The sequence below is a fragment of the Oncorhynchus keta genome, chromosome 19, assembly GCF_023373465.1.
Source record: "Oncorhynchus keta strain PuntledgeMale-10-30-2019 chromosome 19, Oket_V2, whole genome shotgun sequence".
Lineage (NCBI taxonomy): Eukaryota > Metazoa > Chordata > Actinopteri > Salmoniformes > Salmonidae > Oncorhynchus > Oncorhynchus keta.
The window spans coordinates 17,121,592-17,144,333 of NC_068439.1; the positions used below are offsets into that span (position 1 = coordinate 17,121,592).

General features: G+C 45.0%; 2 protein-coding genes across 8 annotated transcripts in view; both read right to left on the reverse strand.

The window, feature by feature from the left end:
* The window catches only part of LOC118397636 (protein PALS2-like), a 57,421-nt gene extending 39,386 nt beyond the window's left edge, over positions 1–18,035 (reverse strand). For 4 of the 7 annotated variants that reach the window (XM_052469834.1, XM_052469825.1, XM_052469822.1 and 1 more), the window contains exon 1: positions 17,915–18,001. The gene's annotated coding sequence lies outside the window, so the exon portion shown is untranslated. Of the gene's footprint in view, positions 1–17,914 lie in introns of all 7 variants that reach the window. The other 3 variants (XM_052469842.1, XM_052469841.1, XM_052469826.1) reach the window with 2 other exon arrangements.
* Positions 18,036–19,246: 1,211 nt separating this feature from the next.
* On the reverse strand, positions 19,247–21,655 carry LOC118374016 (pro-neuropeptide Y-like). Its single transcript, XM_035760352.2, has 4 exons — positions 21,524–21,655; positions 20,925–21,112; positions 19,773–19,862; positions 19,247–19,551 (listed from the first exon to the last, which is right to left on the reverse strand). The coding sequence occupies exons 2-4, from the start codon at positions 21,110–21,112 to the stop codon at positions 19,527–19,529; spliced, it is 303 nt and encodes a 100-aa protein (XP_035616245.2). The 5' UTR covers positions 21,524–21,655; the 3' UTR covers positions 19,247–19,526.
* Between the last annotated feature and the right edge of the window lie 1,087 nt (positions 21,656–22,742).

A 22,742-nucleotide genomic window follows, 5' to 3' on the forward strand; every position in this document is an offset into this window, starting at 1 on the left:
AGGTAGTGCACTATAAATGGGAAAAGTAGTGCACTATATAAGGGAAAAGTAGTGCACTATATAAGGGAAAAGTAGTGCACTATATAAGGGAAAAGTAGTACGCTATATAATGGAAAAGTAGTGCACTATATAAGGGAAAAGTAGTGCACTATATAAGGGAAAAGTAGTACACTATATAAGGGAAAAGTAGTGCACTATATAAGGGAAAAGTAGTACGCTATATAATGGAAAAGTAGTGCACTATATAAGGGAAAAGTAGTGCACTATATAAGGGAAAAGTAGTGCACTATATAAGGGAAAAGTAGTAAATCAAATGTATGTATATAGCCCTTCTTACATCTGCTGATATCCCAGTGCTGTACAGAAACCCAGCCTAAAACCCCAAACATCAAGCAATGCCGGTGTAGAAGCACGGTGGCTAGGAAAAACTCCCTAGAAAAGCTATGAGGGGTGGCCAGTCCTCTTCTGTATCACTGCAGTGTTCCTCACGTGGCTTACTGTAAAACATCACTGCAGTTCCTCACCTGGCTTACTGTAAAACATCACTGCAGTGTTCCTCACCTGGCTTACTGTAAAATATCACTGCAGTGTTCCTCACCTGGCTTTCTGTAAAACATCACTGCAGTGTTCCTCACCTGGCTTACTGTAAAACATCACTGCAGTGTTCCTCACCTGGCTTACTGTAAAATATCACTGGAGTGTTCCTCACGTGGCTTACTGTAAAACATCACTGCAGTTCCTCACCTGGCTTACTGTAAAACATCACTGCAGTGTTCCTCACCTGGCTTACTGTAAAATATAACTGCAGTGTTCCTCACCTGGCTTACTATAAAACATCACTGCAGTGTTCCTCACCTGGCTTACTGTAAAACGTCACTGCAGTGTTCCTCACCTGGCTTACTGTAAAACATCACTGCAGTGTTCCTCACCTGGCTTTCTGTAAAACATCACTGCAGTGTTCCTCACCTGGCTTACTGTAAAGAGCAAAACAAAAGATTGATTACTGTACTTCTATTTTCCATCAACCCTGTTTGTGGATTTGGCCACAGGTTCATGTTGTTTTCATTAGCCAAACATCTTGGGAAGAATCTTCGGGCATAGCGAATCCAGGCTTGACGCTGGTCTGCCGTGATGTCATTGCATGTGTCATCCATGGCCTGGAGAAGGGTGCCTTGTTCGTGAGGGCGCCTATCATATACCTTCCACTTCCATGTGGAGAACAAATCCTCAATCGGGTTAAGGTCGGGTTAAGGAAAGGAGAGTATGGGGGTAAGTACAAGGTGGTAAATTGTGGATGGGCCTGAAACCATGCTTGCACCATTCTGAGCATGGTGGAACCTGACATTATCCCACACAGTGACGTAGGTCATGTCATCAGCTCTACAGACCTGATTTAGCTCATCAAAGACAGTTACATTCAAACAGTGAATCATGTGGCTGCCTGCAACTCAATATATAGAGTATATAGAGTAGAGAGCTTTAGATGTTGTTCAACCAAACATCAGAATGGGCAAGATGAGTAATCTAAGCAATTTTGACCGTGGTATGATTGTTGATGAACACATGGTGATTCCAGCATCTCAGAAAAAATATCACTGCATCTCAGAAACAGCTGCCTTCCTGGGATTTCTACGCACTACAGTCTCTAGAGTTTACAGAGAACGGTGCGATAAACAAAACACATTCAGTGAGCGGCAGTTCTGTGGGCAAAAACACCTTGTTAATGAGAGAGGTCAGAGGAGAATGTCCAGACTCATTCAAGCTAACAGAAAGGCCACAAAAGCTCAAATAACAGCTGTTTAAAACAGTGGTGTGAAGAAGGGCATATCTTAACGTACACCACCGTGAATAATTCAGGCTGTTGTGGATGGAAAAGGGGGTCCTACCCAGTACTAGAGAGGTGTACCTAATGAATGTCAAATCTGAAAACATGGTCTGGAAAAGTAGTACATGGGACCATAGAGACAGTGATAAAGAATGATGATGAAATATTACATCCATAGATAATATAGTCCAATTGGTTCATGTTCCACGGTAATTGGTGTCAATGGATCTCGTTATCCTGAAACTTTCATGATCTAAACATGGAATATTGTTTGTCAGTTTCCACAAAACTATACATTAAGAGTAATGCAACAGTTACTTATCATGTTGAGCAGTTGTATCAACTGATAGTTAGATCATTGTAATGAAATGAATAGACAGTCATCTCAGATGTAATGTGTGAATTGCATTTTGAAATGGTAATACTTTGATGTTATGTTGTGTCATTTTGAACAGGTGATTTTAGTTCAATGAACAAATTATTAACTTTATGTGTCTTGTATCCAAGCAATTGGAAAAAAAATTGCATTTTGATCATTGGTTGTGAGTTTTGTGTCTAGAGTTTTGAAAAATTACAGCAAGGTTCCGAAATGAGTGCTAAAGTGATTGTAAAAAACTGCAACAGCCTCATTATCCTCCACATACAACACCCGTTCTGCAAGTCACATTCTGTTAAAGGTCCCAAAGCACACACATTCCTGGGTAGCTCGTCTTTTCAGTTCGCTGCAGCTAGCGACTGGAACGAGCTGCAACAAACACTCAAACTGAACAGTTTTATCTAAATCTCTACATTCAAAGACTCAATCATGGCCACTCTTACTGACAGTTGTGGCTGCTTTGTGTGATGTATTGTTGTCTCTACCTTCTTGACCTCTGTGCTGTTGACTGTGTCCAATAATGTTTGTACCATGTTTTGTGTTGCTACCATGTTGTGTTGCACTATTGTAAAGTGGCTGTTCCACTGGATGTCGTAAGGTGAATGCACCAATTTGTAAGTCGCTCTGGATAAGAGCGTCTGCTAAATGACTTAAATGTAATGTACTTAAATGTAAATGTGTTGCTACCACGTTGTTGTCATGTTGTGTTGCTACCACGTTGTTGTCATGTTGTGTTGCTACCATGCTGTGTTGTCATGTGTTGCTGCCTTGCTATGCTGTTGTCTTAGGTCTCTCTTTATGTAGTCTTGTCTCTCTTGTCGTGATGTGTGTTTTGTCCTATATTTTTTATTTATTTTTAATCACAGCCTCCGTCTCCGTGGGAGGCGGTTTGCCTTTTGGTAGCCTGTCATTGTAAATATGAATTTGTTCATAACTGACTTGCCTAGTTAAATAAAGGTTAAATAAAAATAGAAATAAATAAAGATGCGGCTCGTTAAGGGCTGGGGGTTGTGATAAACTGTGTGTGTGTGTGTGTGTGTGTGTGTGTGTGTGTGTGTGTGTGTGTGTGTGTGTGTGTGTGTGTGTGTGTGTGTGTGTGTGTGTGTGTGTGTGTGTGTGTGGGTTGTGATAAACCGTGTGTGTGTGTGTGGGTTGTGATAAACCGTGTGTGTGTGTGCCGAGGGTTGCGATAAGCTGTGTGTGTGCTGGGGGTTGTGATAAGCTGCGTGTGTGTGTGCTGGGGGTTGTGATAAACTGTGTGTGTGTGTGTGCTGGGGTTGTGATAAGCTGTGTGTGTGTGTGCTGGGGGTTGTGATAAACTGTGTGTGTGTGCTGGGGGTTGTGATAAGCTGTGTGTGTGTGTGTGGGGGTGTGTGCGTGTGTGTGTGTGGGGGTGTGTGATAAACTGCATGTGTGTGTGTGTGCTGGGGGTTGTGATAAGCTGTGTGTGTGTGTGTGTGTGCTGGGGTTGTGATAAGCTGCGTGTGTGTGTGTGCTGGGGTTGTGATAAACTGTGTGCTGGGGGTTGTGATAAACTGTGTGTGTGTGTGTGTGTGTGTGTGTGTGTGTGTGTGTGTGTGTGTGTGTGTGTGTGTGTGTGTGTGTGTGTGTGTGTGTGTGTGTGTGTGTGTGTGTGTGTGTGTGTGTTGTGATAAGCTGTGGTCAGGATGTAATTATGTGTCCAAAACAAACAATCAGAATCAAATGAGAGGGCATTTTTGGTTAAATTATATTTGAGATTGTAGTGAAGTATGATTAAAAGTCACTGGATAAGAGCATCTGTTAAGTGACAGAAATCAATGTACTGATGATTGGATAAATGTGATGGTTGTTGTTGTTCTAATGAATATTATTATTAATCTTCAAGATGGCCATCTTGTTTCTGGCAGTGTAATCCTCTTATCTAGAGTCACACAGTCTGACCTGGGGCTTGTGGCAGCGGCTGCTCGGTGTGTGTGTGTGGGGGGGGTGGGGGTGGTTTAGGGTTGGGATGGTTGTAGAGGAGTCATTAGAGATTGGCTAAACTAGCAGCCCCTCAACCAAATCCTCCTCTCTCCACAACACACACCAACCAACACACGTGGCATACCCCACTGTCCAGAGCAAGCTCTGATAGAATTGAATAACAGTCTCTGAGTGTACAGGCTATTGTAGCGATGTTGCAGCAAAGTTCACTAATTGCTCCGCGCTACCCCAGGAGTCCTAGCAGCCAGCCCTGCTCGGGAGGACATTGTGGCTCCAAGGCAATCCGGGTTACTGGCCTCCTTTGTGATTCTCAATTGACTGAGAAAAACCCAGAGTGACGGCTATTAGTCAGTCCTCTCTGCTTCCTTGCGCCTGGTAGATGGAGAGAAAAAAGTCCCTCTCACTTGTTTATGTGTTTGTTTGTACGTACATGAACGGATGTTGCCTTAAAATGCTGTGTGTGTGTGTGTGTGTGTGTGTGTGTGTGTGTGTGTGTGTGTGTGTGTGTGTGCGTGCGTGCGTGCGTGCGTGCGTGCGTGCGTGCGAATAGAGAATATGAATGAATAGAGCATTCACAGAAACTGAGAATCAAAACACTTCAATGGAGATCAGTTTGTGACATTCATAGGGATCACCAGAGGTCACAAAAAGTGCTATTTTTGAACGATTCTCTGTGCTTTTAATACCGTGTGGACATACACACACACACTCCTGAATGCATAACACAGAGATGATCTGCTGTGGCGGTTTACACAAAAACAGACACTCTGAACCTTCATAATCCCTCCATCACGAGCTGTCCGTCATCTGGTTGCATGGCAACCAGGGGCAAGGGGAGGGCTCTGGTTGGTTGTTGGTTCACACCCGTCCCTGACCAGCCATCTTTGTATCTCCCTGATACTGCTTTGTGTACTCTCTGATACTGCTTTGTGTACTCTCTGATACTGCTTTGTGTACTCTCTGATACTGCTTTGTGTATTCTCTGATACTGCTTTGTGTACTCTCTGATACTGCTTTGTGTACTCTCTGATACTGCTTTCTGTACTCTCTGATACTGCTTTGTGTATTCTCTACTCTGTACTCCCTATACTGCTTTGTGTACTCTGATACAGCTTTGTGTACTCTCTGATACTGCTTTGTGTACTCTCTGATACTCTTTGTGTACTCTCTGATACTGCTTTGTGTACTCTCTGATACTGCTTTGTGTACTCTCTGATACAGCTTTGTGTACTCTCTGATACTGCTTTGTGTACTCTCTGATACAGCTTTGTGTACTACTCTGTACTCTCTGATACTGCTTTGTGTACTCTCTGATACTGCTTTGTGTACTCTCTGATACTGCTTTGTGTACTCTCTGATACAGCTTTCTGTACTCTCTGATACTGCTTTGTGTACTCTCTGATACTGCTTTCTGTACTCTCTGATACTGCTTTGTGTACTCTCTGATACTGCTTTGTGTACTCTCTGATACTGCTTTGTGTACTCTCTGATACTGCTTTCTGTACTCTCTGATACTGCTTTCTGTACTCTCTGATACTGCTTTGTGTACTCTCTGATACTGCTTTGTGTACTCTCTGATACTGCTTTGTGTACTCTCTGATACTGCTTTGTGTACTCTCTGATACTGCTTTCTGTACTCTCTGATACTGCTTTCTGTACTCTCTGATACAGCTTTCTGTACTCTCTGATACTGCTTTCTGTACTCTCTGATACTGCTTTCTGTACTCTCTGATACTGCTTTCTGTACTCTCTGATACTGCTTTCTGTACTCTCTGATACTGCTTTGTGTACTCTCTGATACTGCTTTGTGTACTCTCTGATACTGCTTTGTGTACTCTCTGATACAGCTTTGTGTACTCTCTGATACTGCTTTGTGTACTCTCTGATACTGCTTTGTGTACTCTCTGATACTGCTTTCTGTACTCTCTGATACTGCTTTCTGTACTCTCTGATACAGCTTTCTGTACTCTCTGATACTGCTTTCTGTACTCTCTGATACTGCTTTGTGTACTCTCTGATACTGCTTTGTGTACTCTCTGATACTGCTTTGTGTACTCTCTGATACTGCTTTGTGTACTCTCTGATATAGCTTTGTGTACTCTCTGATACAGCTTTGTGTACTCTCTGATACTGCTTTGTGTACTCTCTGATATAGCTTTGTGTACTCTCTGATACAGCTTTCTGTACTCTCTGATACTGCTTTGTGTACTCTCTGATATAGCTTTGTGTACTCTCTGATACAGCTTTGTGTACTCTCTGATACGGCTTTGTGTACTCTCTGATATAGCTTTGTGTACTCTCTGATACTGCTTTCTGTACTCTCTGATACTGCTTTCTGTACTCTCTGATACAGCTTTGTGTACTCTCTGATACTGCTTTGTGTACTCTCTGATACTGCTTTGTGTACTCCCTGATACAGCTTTGTGTACTCTCTGATACAGCTTTGTGTACTCTCTGATACTGCGTTGTGTACTCTCTGATACTGCTTTGTGTACTCTCTGATACAGCTTTGTGTACTCTCTGATACTACTCTCTGATACTGCTTTGTGTACTCCCTGATACTGCTTTCTGTACTCTCTGATACAGCTTTGTGTACTCTCTGATACTGCTTTGTGTACTCTCTGATACTGCTTTGTGTACTCTCTGATTGTGTACTCTCTGATACAGCTTTGTGTACTCTCTGATACTGCTTTGTGTACTCTCTGATACTGCTTTGTGTACTCTCTGATACTGCTTTGTGTACTCTCTGATACAGCTTTGTGTACTCTCTGATACAGCTTTGTGTACTCTCTGATACTGCTTTGTGTACTCTCTGATACTGCTTTGTGTACTCTCTGATACTGCTTTGTGTACTCTCTGATACTGCTTTGTGTACTCTCTGATACTGCTTTGTGTACTCTCTGATACTGCTTTGTGTACTCTCTGATACTGCTTTGTGTACTCTCTGATACTGCTTTGTGTACTCTCTGATACTGCTTTGTGTACTCTCTGATACTGCTTTCTGTACTCTCTGATACTGCTTTGTGTACTCTCTGATACTGCTTTGTGTACTCTCTGATACTGCTTTGTGTACTCTCTGATACTGCTTTGTGTACTCTCTGATACTGCTTTGTGTACTCTCTGATACTGCTTTGTGTGATACTGCTTTGTGTACTCTCTGATACTGCTTTGTGTACTCTCTGATACTGCTTTGTGTACTCTCTGATACTGCTTTGTGTACTCTCTGATACTGCTTTGTGTACTCTCTGATACTGCTTTGTGTACTCTCTGATACTGCTTTGTGTACTCTCTGATACTGCTTTCTGTACTCTCTGATACTGCTTTGTGTACTCTCTGATACTGCTTTGTGTACTCTCTGATACTGCTTTGTGTACTCTCTGATACTGCTTTGTGTACTCTCTGATACTGCTTTGTGTACTCTCTGATACTGCTTTGTGTACTCTCTGATACTGCTTTGTGTACTCTCTGATACTGCTTTGTGTACTCTCTGATACTGCTTTGTGTACTCTCTGATACTGCTTTCTGTACTCTCTGATACTGCTTTGTGTACTCTCTGATACTGCTTTGTGTACTCTCTGATACTGCTTTGTGTACTCTCTGATACTGCTTTGTGTACTCTCTGATACTGCTTTGTGTACTCTCTGATACTGCTTTGTGTACTCTCTGATACTGCTTTGTGTACTCTCTGATACTGCTTTGTGTACTCTCTGATACTGCTTTGTGTACTCTCTGTGCTCAAAAGGATGGATTTGTTTGTGTGTGTATGCAGCTGCCTCTCTCCTTGCTCTTCTCACCTTCAGGGCCCCTTTTCTCTCATCCTCACGTCTTTTAAGTCCCAAAAGTGAACAGCTTCTCTCTCTCCTGTGTCTGCTCTCTCAGTGTGAGTTCACCCCTTTCTTCTCCTCTCTTAAGAACTTAGTGTGCTCTCTCCTCATCTCGTCTCTTCTCCTCTTCTAAGAGCTTACTCTATGCCCTTTCCCTCTTGTCCTCATCTTTAGTCATCTCTCTCCTTCCTCTCTTGTCCACTTATTTTGTCCTCTCTCGTCCACCTCTTTGTTCTCTCTCTCTCTCTCTCTCTCTCTCAGCTTCCCTTCCTCCTCTTTTTTTCTCCACTTCTTTAAGTGTTCTCTCTCTCCATGCTTTCCTTTCCTTCACTCCGTCCTGTCCTCCTTTACCTCGGCCGTAGAGAGACAGACCCTGGAGGGGCCCAGTGGTGTGGATGATTCGATGAGGAGGAAGAATTGCCCTAGTGGCTTTGCTGCCATTAACATTCTTCCAGGGGATTTCTTTCACTCCCGATCAGCGTGCAGGGCCTTATTGTAATCTGTATTACGTAATGAAACCGGCCAGTAAGCCTCGCTCTTGCTCTCATTCTATCTTTCTCTCTCCTGTAATGGGCCAATTAGCACTAAAGTGACGGACGGATTGAGTGTATTCAATGGAGAGAAGGCCGATATGAAGGAGGGCGGTGAAATTAACGTGCTGCTCATTAAAAACTGTGCCCAGGAAGTAGGATTGTAATATCCAGTGATCGGCTTGCATTGCCAGTAAAATGTTCTTATTTATTTAACCTTCATTTAACTAGGCAAGACAGTTAAGAACAGATTCAAATTTACAATGAAGGCTTATGCCGGCCTAACCTTAACTCGGACAATGCTGGGCAAATTGTGCGCCGCCCGATGGGAATCCACAATCAATGCTGTTTTTATACAGCCTGGAATCAAACCTGAGTCTGTAGTGACGCCTCTAGCACGGAGATGCAGTGCCTTAGACGCTGCACCACTCGGCAGCCCAAATCTCATGATATACAGTAACTCATCGTGTTACATGACACTGTCTTTCTCCAGTTTCTCTACTATATCAACAACTGTCATCCTCCAGCCTCTCTCCTCTACCAACAACTGTCTTCCTCCAGCCTCTCTCCTCTACCAACAACTGTCTTCCTCCAGCCTCTCTCCTCTACCAACAACTGTCTTCCTCCAGCCTTTCTCCTCTACCAACAACTGTCTTCCTCCAGCCTCTCTCCTCTACCAACAACTGTCTTCCTCCAGCCTTTCTCCTCTACCAACAACTGTCTTCCTCCAGCCTCTCTCCTCTACCAACTACTGTCTTCCTCCAGCCTCTCTCCTCTACCAACAACTGTCATCCTCCAGCCTCTCTCCTCTACCAACTGCTGTCATCCTCCAGCCTTTCTCCTCTACCAACTGCTGTCATCCTCCAGCCTCTCTCCTCTACCAACAACTGTCATCCTCCAGCTGTCACTCTCCTCTACCAACTGCTGTCATCCTCAGCCTCTCTCCTCTACCAACAACTGTCTTCCTCCAGCCTCTCTCCTCTACCAACAACTGTCTTCCTCCAGCCTCTCTCCTCTACCAACAACTGTCTTCCTCCAGCCTCTCTCCTCTACCAACAACTGTCTTCCTCCAGCCTCTCTCCTCTACCAACAACTGTCATCCTCCAGCCTCTCTCCTCTACCAACAACTGTCTTCCTCCAGCCTCTCTCCTCCTCTACCAACCAACAACTGTCTCTCCTCTCCAGTCTTCCTCCTCCTACCAACAACTGTCTTCCTCCAGCCTCTCTCCTCTACCAACTGCTGTCATCCTCCAGCCTCTCTCTTCTACCAACAACTGTCTTCCTCCAGCCTCTCTCCTCTACCAACTGCTGTCAACCTCCAGCCTCTCTCCTCTACCAACAACTGTCTTCCTACAGCCTCTCTCCTCTACCAACTGCTGTCAACCTCCAGCCTTTCTCCTCTACCAACAACTGTCTTCCTCCAGCCTCTCTCCTCTATAAACAACTGTCATCCTCCAGCCTCTCTCCTCTACCAACAGCTGTCATCCTCCAGCCTTTCCCCTCTACCAACTGCTGTCATCCTCCAGCCTCTCTCCTCTACCAACAACTGTCTTCCTCCAGTCTCTCTCCTCTACCAACTGCTGTCATCCTCCAGCCTCTCTCCTCTACCAACAACTGTCTTCCTCCAGCCTCTCTCCTCTACCAACAACTGTCTTCCTCCAGCCTCTCTCCTCTACCAACAACTGTCTTCCTCCAGCCTCTCTCCTCTACCAACAACTGTCTTCCTCCAGCCTCTCTCCTCTACCAACAACTGTCTTCCTCCAGCCTCTCTCCTCTACCAACAACTGTCTTCCTCCAGCCTTTCTCCTCTACCAACAACTGTCTTCCTCCAGCCTCTCTCCTCTACCAACTGCTGTCAACCTCCAGCCTCTCTCCTCTACCAACAACTGTCTTCCTCCAGCCTCTCTCCTCTACCAACTGCTGTCAACCTCCAGCCTTTCTCCTCTACCAACAACTGTCTTCCTCCAGCCTCTCTCCTCTATCAACAACTGTCATCCTCCAGCCACTCTCCTCTACCAACTGCTGTCAACCTCCAGCCTCTCTCCTCTACCAACAACTGTCTTCCTCCAGCCTCTCTCCTCTACCGACTGCTGTCAACCTCCAGCCTTTCTCCTCTACCAACAACTGTCTTCCTCCAGCCTCTCTCCTCTATCAACAACTGTCATCCTCCAGCCTCTCTCCTCTACCAACTGCTGTCATCCTCCAGCCTCTCTCCTCTACCAACAACTGTCTTCCTCCAGCCTCTCTCCTCTACCAACAACTGTCTTCCTCCAGTCTTTCTCCTCTACCAACAACTGTCTTCCTCCAGCCTCTCTCCTCTACCAACTGCTGTCATCCTCCAGCCTCTCTCCTCTACCAACAACTGTCTTCCTCCAGCCTCTCTCCTCTACCAACTGCTGTCAACCTCCAGCCTCTCTCCTCTACCAACAACTGTCTTCCTCCAGCCTCTCTCCTCTACCAACTGCTGTCAACCTCCAGCCTTTCTCCTCTACCAACAACTGTCTTCCTCCAGCCTCTCTCCTCTATCAACAACTGTCATCCTCCAGCCTCTCTCCTCTACCAACTGCTGTCATCCTCCAGCCTCTCTCCTCTACCAACAACTGTCTTCCTCCAGCCTCTCTCCTCTATCAACAACTGTCATCCTCCAGCCTCTCTCCTCTACCAACTGCTGTCATCCTCCAGCCTCTCTCCTCTATCAACAACTGTCATCCTCCAGCCTCTCTCCTCTACCAACTGCTGTCATCCTCCAGCCTCTCTCCTCTACCAACAACTGTCTTCCTCCAGCCTCTCTCCTCTATCAACAACTGTCATCCTCCAGCCTCTCTCCCCTACCAACTGCTGTCATCCTCCAGCCTCTCTCCTCTACCAACAACTGTCTTCCTCCAGCCTCTCTCCTCTACCAACTGCTGTCAACCTCCAGCCTCTCCCCTCTACCAACAACTGTCTTCCTCCAGCCTCTCTCCTCTACCAACAACTGTCTTCCTCCAGCCTTTCTCCTCTACCAACAACTGTCTTCCTCCAGCCTCTCTCCTCTATCAACAACTGTCATCCTCCAGCCTCTCTCCTCTATCAACAACTGTCATCCTCCAGCCTCTCTCCTCTACCAACTGCTGTCATCCTCCAGCCTCTCTCCTCTATCAACAACTGTCATCCTCCAGCCTCTCTCCTCTACCAACTGCTGTCATCCTCCAGCCTCTCTCCTCTACCAACAACTGTCTTCCTCCAGCCTCTCTACACTATCAACAACTGTCATCCTCCAGCCTCTCTCCTCTACCAACTGCTGTCATCCTTCAGCCTCTCTCCTCTACCAACAACTGTCTTCCTCCAGCCTCTCTCCTCTACCAACATCTGTCATTCCTCCAGCCTCTCCCTCTACCAACAACTGTCTTCCTCCAGCCTCTCTCCTCTACCAACAACTGTCTTCCTCCAGCCTTTCTCCTCTACCAACAACTGTCTTCCTCCAGCCTCTCTCCTCTACCAACAACTGTCTTCCTCCAGCCTCTCTCCTCTATCAACAACTGTCATCCTCCAGCCTCTCTCCTCTACCAACTGCTGTCATCCTCCAGCCTCTCTCCTCTACCAACAACTGTCTTCCTCCAGCCTCTCTCCTCTACCAACTGCTGTCAACCTCCAGCCTCTCCCTTCTACCAACAACTGTCTTCCTCCAGCCTCTCTCCTCTATCAACAACTGTCATCCTCCAGCCTCTCTCCTCTACCAACTGCTGTCATCCTCCAGCCTCTCTCCTCTACCAACTACTGTCTTCCTCCAGCCTCTCTCCTCTACCAACCGCTGTCATCCTCCAGCCTCTCTCCTCTACCAACTACTGTATTCCTCCAGCCTCCCTCCTCTACCAACTGCTGTCATCCTCCAGCCTCTCTCCTCTACCAACTGCTGTCATCCTCCAGCCTCTCTCCTCTACCAACTGCTGTCATCCTCCAGCCTCCCTCCTCTACCAACTGCTGTCTTCCTCCAGTCTCTCTCCTCTACCAACTGCTGTCATCCTCCAGCCTCTCTCCTCTACCAACTGCTGTCATCCTCCAGCCTCTCTCCTCTACCAACTACTGTCTTCCTCCAGTCTCTCTCCTCTACCAACAACTGTCTTCCTCCAGTCTCTCTCCTCTACCAACTGCTGTCATCCTCCAGCCTCTCTTCTCTACAAACAACTGTCTTCCTCCGGCCTCTCTCCTCTACCAACTGCTGTCAACCTCCAGCCTCTCTCCTCTACCAACTACTGTCTTCCTCCAGCCTCCCTCCTCTACCAACTGCTGTCATCCTCCAGCCTCTCTCCTCTACCAACTGCTGTCATCCTCCAGCCTCTCTCCTCTACCAACTGCTGTCATCCTCCAGCCTCCCTCCTCTACCAACTGCTGTCTTCCTCCAGTCTCTCTCCTCTACCAACTGCTGTCATCCTCCAGCCTCTCTCCTCTACCAACTGCTGTCATCCTCCAGCCTCTCTCCTCTACCAACTACTGTCTTCCTCCAGTCTCTCTCCTCTACCAACAACTGTCTTCCTCCAGTCTCTCTCCTCTACCAACTACTGTCTTCCTCCAGTCTCTCTCCTCTACCAACAACTGTCTTCCTCCAGCCTCTCTCCTCTACCAACTGCTGTCATCCTCCAGCCTCTCTCCTCTACAAACAACTGTCTTCCTCCAGCCTCTCTCCTCTACCAACTGCTGTCAACCTCCAGCCTCTCTCCTCTACCAACAACTGTCTTCCTCCAGCCTCTCTCCTCTACCAACAACTGTTTTCCTCCAGCCTCTCTCCTCTACCAACTGCTGTCATCCTCCAGCCTCTTTCCTCTACCAACTACTGTCTTCCTCCAGCCTCTCTCCTCTATCAACAACTGTCATCCTCCAGCCTCTCTCCTCTACCAACTGCTGTCTTCCTCCAGTCTCTCTCCTCTACCAACTGCTGTCATCCTCCAGCCTCTCTCCTCTACCAACTGCTGTCATCCTCCAGCCTCTCTCCTCTACCAACTGCTGTCATCCTCCAGCCTCTCTCCTCTACCAACTGCTGTCATCATCCAGCCTCTCTCCTCTACCAACAACTGTCTTTCTCCGGCCTCTCTCCTCTACCAACTGCTGTCATCCTCCAGCCTCTCTCCTCTACCAACTGCTGTCATCCTCCAGCCTCTCTCCTCTACCATCTGCTGTCATCCTCCAGCCTCTCTCCTCTACCATCTGCTGTCATCCTCCAGCCTCTCTCCTCTACCAACTGCTGCCTTTCTCCAGCCTCTCTCCTCTACCAACTACTGTCTTTCTCTGGCCTCTCTCCTCTACCAACTACTGTCTTCCTCCAGCCTCTCTCTCCTCTAACAACTACTGTCTTTCTCTGGCCTCTCTCCTCTACCAACTACTGTCTTCCTCCAGCCTCTCTCCTCTACCAACGACTGTCTTTCTCTGGCCTCTCTCCTCTACCAACTACTGTCTTCCTCCAGCCTCTCTCTCCTCTAACAACTACTGTCTTTCGCCAGCCTCACTTAACACAAGTGCTTTGTTTATAAATTATTTCTGAGCGTTGGAGTGTGCCGCTGGCAATCCTTAAACATTTTTTTAAATTACTTTTGATAGTTGAGTATATCTAAAACCAAATACTTATTGACTTTTACTCAAGTATTATTTTACTGGGTGACTTTAACTGTTACTTGAGTCATTTTCTATTAAGGTATCTTTACTTTAACTCAAGTATTAAAATTGGGTACTTTTTCCACCACTGGCCATAGGTCATGTTGGTCTCTCTGGCTCTGCTTGGGTGATTCATTGTCACGCCCTGACCTTAGAGAGACGTTTTATTTCAGTGAGGATCCATGGCACGGAGCCTGCAGTAAGGATCCATGGCACGAAGCCTCCAGTGATGATCCATGGCACGAAGCCTCCAGTGATGATCCATGGCACGAAGCCTCCAGTGATGATCCATGGCACGGAGCCTGCAGTAAGGATCCATGGCACGGAGCCTGCAGTAAGGATCCATGGCACGAAGCCTCCAGTGATGATCCATGGCACGGTGCCTGCAGTAAGGATCCATGGCCCGGAGCCTGCAGCGAGGGTCCCCAGACTGGAGCCGCGAGCAACGGTCCCCAGTCCGGCGCCTCCAGCGACGGTCTCCAGTCCGGAGCCTCCAGCAACGGTCCTTAGTCCGGAACCTCCGGCGACGGTCCTCTGTCCGGAGCCTCCGGCGACAGTCCCCAGTCCGGGGCCTCCGGCGACAGTCCCCAGTCCGGGGCCTCCAGCGACGGTCCCCAGTCCGGAGCCTCCAGCAATGGTCCTTAGTCCGGAACCTCCGGCGACGGTCCTCTGTCCGGAGCCTCTGGCGACAGTCCCCAGTCCGAGGCCTGCGACGAGGGTCCCCGCACCAGAGGCGCCACCGAGGTGGGGGGAGCCAGAGGCGGAGTCAAGGGCTACACCACGAACTGGAGCCGCCGCCAAGGGTAGATGCCCACCCGGACCCTCCCCTATAGGTTCAGGTTTGCGGCCGGGAGTCCACGCCTGACCTTAGAGAGACGTTTTATTTCTCTATTTGGTGAGGTCAAGGTGTGATGTGGGGTGGGCATTCTATGTTTTGTATTTCTTTGGTTTTGGCGGAGTGTGGTTCCCAATCAGAGGCAGCTGTCTGTCGTTGTCTCTGATAGGGAATCATACTTAGGTAGCCTGTTTTCCCACCTACGTTATGGGTTCTTGTTTTTTGTTAGCACTGTGAAGCTGGCAGAACGTGATGTTCGTTATTCCTTTTGTTGTTTTTGTTTGGTGTTCAGCGTGGACACTTACCACGCTGCACTTTGGTCTACTTCTTCAGACGATCGTCACATTCATTCTCAGGAACAGCAGGAGACTGCTGCTTTCCTCCTTTAATGTATGCAGCAGTGCAGTAGGCACATAAACTAAACAAAATCTAGATTGTACGCTAGCCAGTACAAATCCAAATACTCCGCTTTCGTGCATGGAATAAGGGTTGTCATATTAAAATGGGCTGATTCCAACCCTCATTCCTTCCTTGACTAGCTTTCCACCAATCCAGTTGAATGCAATATCACCCAAGGAAGGAAAGAAAGATGCATTCATTTCAACCGTGACCTAAGCCTACATTAAAGGTGCAACACATAGGATATTTATTTGTATTTTTGTATTTCAGAAAATATCCATAATACATAATAATATCCATAGTGTACAAAACATTAAGGACACCTGCTCTTTCCATGACATAGACTGGCCAGGTGACTCCAGGTGAAAGTTATCATCCCTTATTGATGTCACTTGTTAAATCCACTTCAATCAGTGTAGACAAAGAGGAGGAGACAGATTAAAGAAGGGTTTTTAGGCCTTGAGACAACTGAGACATGGATTGTGTATGTGTGCCATTCAGAGGGTAAATGGGCAAGACAAAATATTTAAGTGCCTTTGAACAGGGTATCATAGTAGGTGCCAGGCACACTTGTTTGAGTGTGAAGAACTGCAACGCTGCTGGGTTTTTCACACTCAACAGTTTCCCGTGTGTATCAAGAATGGTCCACCTCCCAACGGACATCCTGACAACTTGACACAACTGTGGGAAGCATTGGAGTCAGCATGGGCCAGCATCCCTGTGGAATGCTTTCCACACCTTGTAGATGCCCTGATGAATTGGAGTAGCTCCATGATGTTAAAGGTTGATGTTGGAATGTAATTTCAGAAAATGTCAATAATATATCTGGTGCTAATAGTGGAATGATAGTATTTCACAGTATTACTTACCAGCCAGTGTTGTGATTGGCTGTGATATTCGCCAATTGATTTCTCCTGCTGGAGGGCATCTGTTGTCAAAATGTTCTGACTTTGTGGCTGTGCTATCTAGTGGAAATCACTGTCATTTCCTGGGTTGCTAAAATTCTACACTTTTCGCTCAATTTCAGTTTATGCGAGAAAACAATAATAGTGTAGGGAATTATTGTACGATCTAAAATCGCTATGGCATATCTTAAAAATATGTATAGTTTTTACATCTGTTTGAAGCGTGGACCAAAACTGAAAGGTCCACCAGCTTCAAACAGCTGTAAATACTATATTATTGGGTATTGAACATGTATTTCACAGCAAAGATGGAATAATGATTCCCTACACTATTCAGTGCTTGTTAAATCATAAACTGAAACTGTTCTGACTTTGTGACTGGAAATCTAGCGCGATTTCTACTAGTTCTACAGTTTTCACATTTTGATGCTCCGGTGAGAGAAACCAATATGCGAATATCAAAGCCAATCACAACATTGGCTGGTAAGTAATACTGTGAAACTACACTTTCATTCCACTATTACTGCAGATAAACACAGTGTACAAAACATTAGGAACACCTTCCTAATATTGAGTTGCACCCTCTTTTGCCCTAAGATTAGCCTCAATTCCACCCCCAAGGATCCACCCTTGCATATTTACAGGGGTTTCCCCCCTAATCACCTCCACTTCTAAACCCAGCCAGAAAAATACGCAAGAGGCTCTGGGAATAAAGCCAACCCAGCGTCACCATAACCAAAAAGTACGAAAAAAAATCAATCTAAACCTTTTATAATTACTAAGATTATCAAATTCAGATGGTCAGGATTAAGAGTTCATCTAAGTAGTGACATTAGACGGCATTCTACACTCTACTCAGACAAATCTGAAGGCAAAATCAATAGCATGCGTCTGCTGCCCTCTGCCTTCCGACCAGACGCTGCTACAGCTATACCAGACCCGATCCACGTCCATTCACCAGCTCAGCGCAAATAAACTAAACCTGGTAGTTGTTCAACAAACAATGGTATTTTCACTCTGCCTATCAAATCGTGTCGGGGCCTTGGAACATTCTACACCACTTCCCTGTTCTCTGCTGGTGCGGTGCTTCTGGGATAGTGGGGATTCCTGCTGCATGACACTTCCTCGCGCGCGCACATCCTATCAGCGGCGCGATAAATTCAGGCACAGATCCCTTTACCGCGATAAGAAATAGACTGATACCCAGGAAATAATTAATGGGCCGACGAGTGTTCCTCCACACGCGTTCCAAATTATGGGTCCGTTTTTGCTGTCAATTGTTACCAAATAACATAAAACTCATCACACACATGCGGCCATTTTTGTTAACCATCCAAGGCATTGTAGCCTGCACGTTTGGAGAGTATTATCATCATAGTTTAGGCCTTTCCCATAGTCAACAGAATCCGATTCGAAAACAAGCACTCAGCGTATGAGCAAGGCAATCACATTGGACAAGCAGTAAACCATTCCAAATAAAGGTCCCACAGCCACACACGCATCACGGACAGCACACAAGGTTTGACTTCTTCCTTAGGTTCTAAATCCATCTTGGAGACCAAAAAGTCCCCTTTTCCTTTCACATATAGTTTCTCTGTAGAATTGACTTCAATCGCCCATTCTGACTTACCGGTAATCGTGTGTGTAAATTAGCGGTGGCTGTCCCAGTTGGAAATTCAAACCCCTCAGCTGTCCTGGTCCCACTGCTTACTAGACGTGTATACACGATGCCAATCAAATCATTAGACCGCGCCCCTACTGATGACCTATACCAGAAATGGACGAATCATAGCCGAGATCTATCGGGAGGTCCATCTCCTATGTCCAACGATGGGATACAGTGTAACAATTCATAACACGAATGATATTGTAATTGAAAGTTATATTGTGATTTTTTTTTACTCAACCCATTCTTTATTCATGGGAATAGAGAGCCCTTGGTGGTATTGATATTATAGCCTTGCCTATGTATTATTTGACATGTGTGAAAAAGGCTACGTAAAAGAGCTTCGATTTTATGAGTAGGCAACTGTGGACCATTAAAGTAGACAATGGCGTGCTTAGTTAATTTAATTAAATTTGGGTGGGAATTATACATTGTGTGGGATTAACTGGGAATTAGAGGACAGGATTAGGAATTTGCTTTCTATGCACCATTTGAGACTGGCTGTACAAATAGCCTGCAGTGTTGAATGAACATTGTGTGCCAAATATGACAGGCTATAGAATAACATAAGGACCTATTTGTTATTAGATGGTAATTTGCACTTAAACTGATATTTGAAAATGGGTGGGTTATTTATTAGGTCAGTGTTCACCATAACAACAAGCATATTAATCAGGAACATTCAGTAATCAAAATGCACAACATTTTATCTGCTCTCTCCTCTATCTCCCTTACCTTGTCCTATTTTATGTCTATATTCCTCCAATAGCAGTATACTCATTCTATTCATTCACATTCTACACTTGTTGGCATGACAATAATTCGATGATGACTCGATGTTGGGTAATATGACAAAGTGTTAACAAGGTTATTCCATTGCAATTGACGGTTTATTACAAATGTCCCACGTTATAGTATAATATTTTGTATAACTTTTTTGCATTAACACCTATGTGAAAGAAGCGTAATGCTTTCTACAGGGAGACTACCTACACTGTAGCTACTCGGACTTCAGGCCTGGAAACGCCATATTTTGTTCAATGCAGTAAAACATATCAACCACAAGAGTGCGCCCTTAGCCACCAAATTGCCATTGCCCTGAAAATAGTTTAGTTCAATGATTCTAAGCTCTCCGGGGATTGCAAAAATGTGTTGTGATGTGAGAGTCCGCATACACATGTATTTAAAGACGTACAATCTCCCCGGTATAATGTACATTGCCAGAAGGAACCTTCATTTATGCTCTTGGCTAATGACTCATTTCAAATAAGTGTATAACTACAGAAGATAAGTAGATCCGTTATATAATTCATATTTAATAGCACAGTTTTGACCATACAATCAATAATTCTCTCCCCTGATTTAGAATAACAATGCACAGATAACGACTTTCATAAGACCCTGAACAGTTATCTGGCCTCTGGATGGAGGATGGGGAGAGAGGGGGATGCATACTCATGAAACCCATTGGGGTTGTTAGGATGGGACATCGGCCATGGTGAGGCGGCCATGTTGGTGAGATCAGTTGCTTGTTGCCGCGACGATGAGCCCGGGTGTTGGGCCGGGACAGACACTATTACCACAACGATGGTTCATCATATCTGGGAAGAGACAAAATATATAAAGTATCAAATAACAATTATGTCCAAACTACCACAGTACTTTCTTCTGTTGAGACCAGAGGACCAGGGCACCTATTTATACTGCGTCTCAGAGTAGGAGTGCTGATCTAGGATCAGTCCGACAGAGGGAACCTGCACTCCTACTCTGAGACACTTTATCAATATGAGTCCTGGACCAGTCACACGCACACACACACTACCTGGACTGTGGGAGCGTGTCTGTGCTCTCCTTCAGCAGCAATTCTGAGATCAGTGTGTCCAGTGTGTCAGGGCTGGACCTCTTCCCATACCTGGAGAGAGAAAGAGAGAGAGAGAGAGAGAGAGAGAGAGAGAGAGAGAGAGAGAGAGAGAGAGAGAGAGAGAGAGAGAGAGAGAGAGAGAGAGAGAGAGAGAGAGAGAGAGAGAGAGAGAGAGAGACTTAACTTCAGGAACTAGACCATGTGTGCTGCCCCCATAAGATAATTTATCCCAACTGTTCTAGAGTCAATAAGAATATATGTCTGTTAAAATAAAGACTTGTCCTGAAAGCCCTTCTGTATAAAAATAGAGGACTGTTTTGTTGGTTGTCAAGTCTGCTCCTCTGAAGATAAGCCCTATTGGTTAGGACCCTTTTCCACTCTTAACACCAACACTCTAACAGAAGAAACACATTCACAATTAAATCTGGACATTTAAATTATTGTAGCCATGGGCACACCAGCAAATAAATGTACCAGAAAACTAATTTTACACTGAGGTTAGTGAACAGAGTGTGAGTGGATGCAGGGTGACTGGCTTCATCTGTAAAGAGCTGTGAGGGATGTTGCTAATTAAGAATCAGGGGGGTGCAGCTGTTGAAATAAAGACGTTCTTTCATATAGACAACACACAGAGTAATTAGTGAAAAGTTAATGTGACTCATCTTTATTATTTTAGCCACCTGAATGATTGGATTAGTTGGTATTTGGACTAGAGCCAGTAATAACACAAATATTAAGCTAAAAAACAAAGTGTAATTTTAGCTACTAGTAGCTGAGTTCATAGTGTCCCACTCCATATAATGAGTTAGTTAGTTAGTAACGCTAGTCATTGAAAGGTTTAGCCTATGGTACAGTCATCTATAGTCTGATATTATTCATTTGATTAGCCTACCTGCACAATTTGTATTGTTGTTTCTTTTAAGTGCTCATTTGGGGCTGTAGCCCATTCGTTTGTATTAAAGGTGCTAACATATACGTTATCATATGATAATGTCATTATGAATCAATAGCCTGTGGCTCACTAATCAGATATTTCAATTGGATAATCACAAATCCGAACTTCAGCCCTTTAATTAAATCAGCAATGTATCACACCCGGATCACAGCACTCACCTCTGCCTTGTGATGAGGTTGATGTAATGTCTGAGAGCGGAGTAATACTTGGCCAGTTCCTCCGCGGGCGCATCTTCGCCGGGATTTTCGGGTTTGACCGGGTAGCCTTCCGCAAGGGTCCCGATGCATATGAAGGTCCAGACGAGGAGCGTCACTGCGCCCAGCCAGGTACCCAAGTTAGGATGCATCTTTAATGTTTACAAATCAAGAAAAATATCAGGGTCTGAATTGCTTAGGCTACGCAGTCTTATCAAAGTTAGTTTACCTGGGAAAAACTTTTAGAAGTTGTGTATGTTCAAGACGATAATTTTGTCTGTTCCCTACTACTACACCACAAACCGTAGTCTACATCAACTGGATGCCTCATGTTTATCTATATTTGTTGTTTCAAATTAAATTGATATCTATGTATTGACTTCCTCAGATTAATTGTTTAAAAATGTCAGTTTCAGTGAAGGCAATGCAATTAGTAGATAGGCTACAAGCTGTATAGAAAAACCCTATAAAACCGGCAGGTACATTAGATAAAAAGGTTAAGAAATCAATATCTAATCTTGTTTAAATCGTGTCTATAGATGTAATAGAGTTATGCTACTTACATTGACTTGAGGGTTTAAATTATAGTTTGGATAGAAGTTGTCCTCTGGCGTCTTTCTGCTGCTGTGCGTTCTGCATAGGGTACCCACTCTAGGGCGCGATTTTTATAATTCTGCGCACAATACTGGGTGGGGAGGGCACATCACAAGATGGGGAGGGCACATCACAAGATGCGCTCCATTGAACGTAAGTCTCCAAATCACGATTCTGAAAATGTGCGCGGACAGACGCGTCACCGCAAGCTGTCATCGCCCATTTTAAACTATATTAATTCATGCGTTAAAAAATGATTGCTTTTTAAAAAATGTCAATAGTGGTGGAAATTAATTACAAATTTCCCCCTCTCAAACGAATTAACAACCTCACTCTGGAGACCTGGCTGAAGAGACCTGGCGCAGATCCAAGACAAGTGTACGTGATGATTATGATGACTGGGTTGTCAATATCGACAGAATTGTCTCACTTGGGGACAACGTCTGGTTGAAAAATGTGTTTATTATTTTAAAAACCTCCATTAATTGCCACAAGCACGCACGCACACACCCACTTAAACACACGCACACACACACACGCTGCACACACACAGTAACACACGCATGTACACAAGCACAAGGCCATAACCAGGGTCTGAGTTCTAGTGAGGTCCGTATTGGGGGAAGGGGTTTGGGTTAAGAAAGTTGAACTTCATTTGCTTCATTTCTATGCAATTTAAAACTCTAAAATGCTATTTGGAGAACAGCAAAAACAACCATCTACAAACACATAGCCTAGTAGCTATACAATTACATTAACTCAGGACCGAGATTAAAAACTGTCATTTAATACTTACAGAAGGATCTGTTAACAGAAAACATATTTTATTAACAAAAAGTAAACAAATGAGTTTGCTTGACAGAACACATTCTTTTATGCAGTTTTATAGCACATTTCCTGCAATTCTACACATTTTTTCATGGGGTGTTGAGAAATTGTTGCAGTTTTAAAGCTAATTTCCTCCAATTCTACATATTTTGCAATGACTTATAACATCTTACTATGTATGATATCTGAGTGAGAGTGACAAACAAATTCAATGGGGCCCCCTGGAGGTCAGGGCATCTCTTTGTTTTCCTCCTCTCTCTTTTATGTTTTACTGTCAATCAAATTATATATTTTTTTCAGTCACCCACACCACCAAAAGAGAAATGTGATAGGAATTGATTAGATCTCATTAGATCTCTC

Bases quoted from the DNA above. Each gene is read 5' to 3' on its own strand.
- LOC118374016 (XM_035760352.2), bottom strand. From the start codon at position 21,112: ATGCATCCTAACTTGGGTACCTGGCTGGGCGCAGTGACGCTCCTCGTC. The intron at 19,863-20,924 runs GTGAGTGCTGTG...TTCTCTCTCCAG, and splicing joins AACCTCATCACAAGGCAGAG to GTATGGGAAGAGGTCCAGCC. The intron at 19,552-19,772 runs GTAGTGTGTGTG...GTCTCTTCCCAG, and splicing joins GACACGCTCCCACAGTCCAG to ATATGATGAACCATCGTTGT.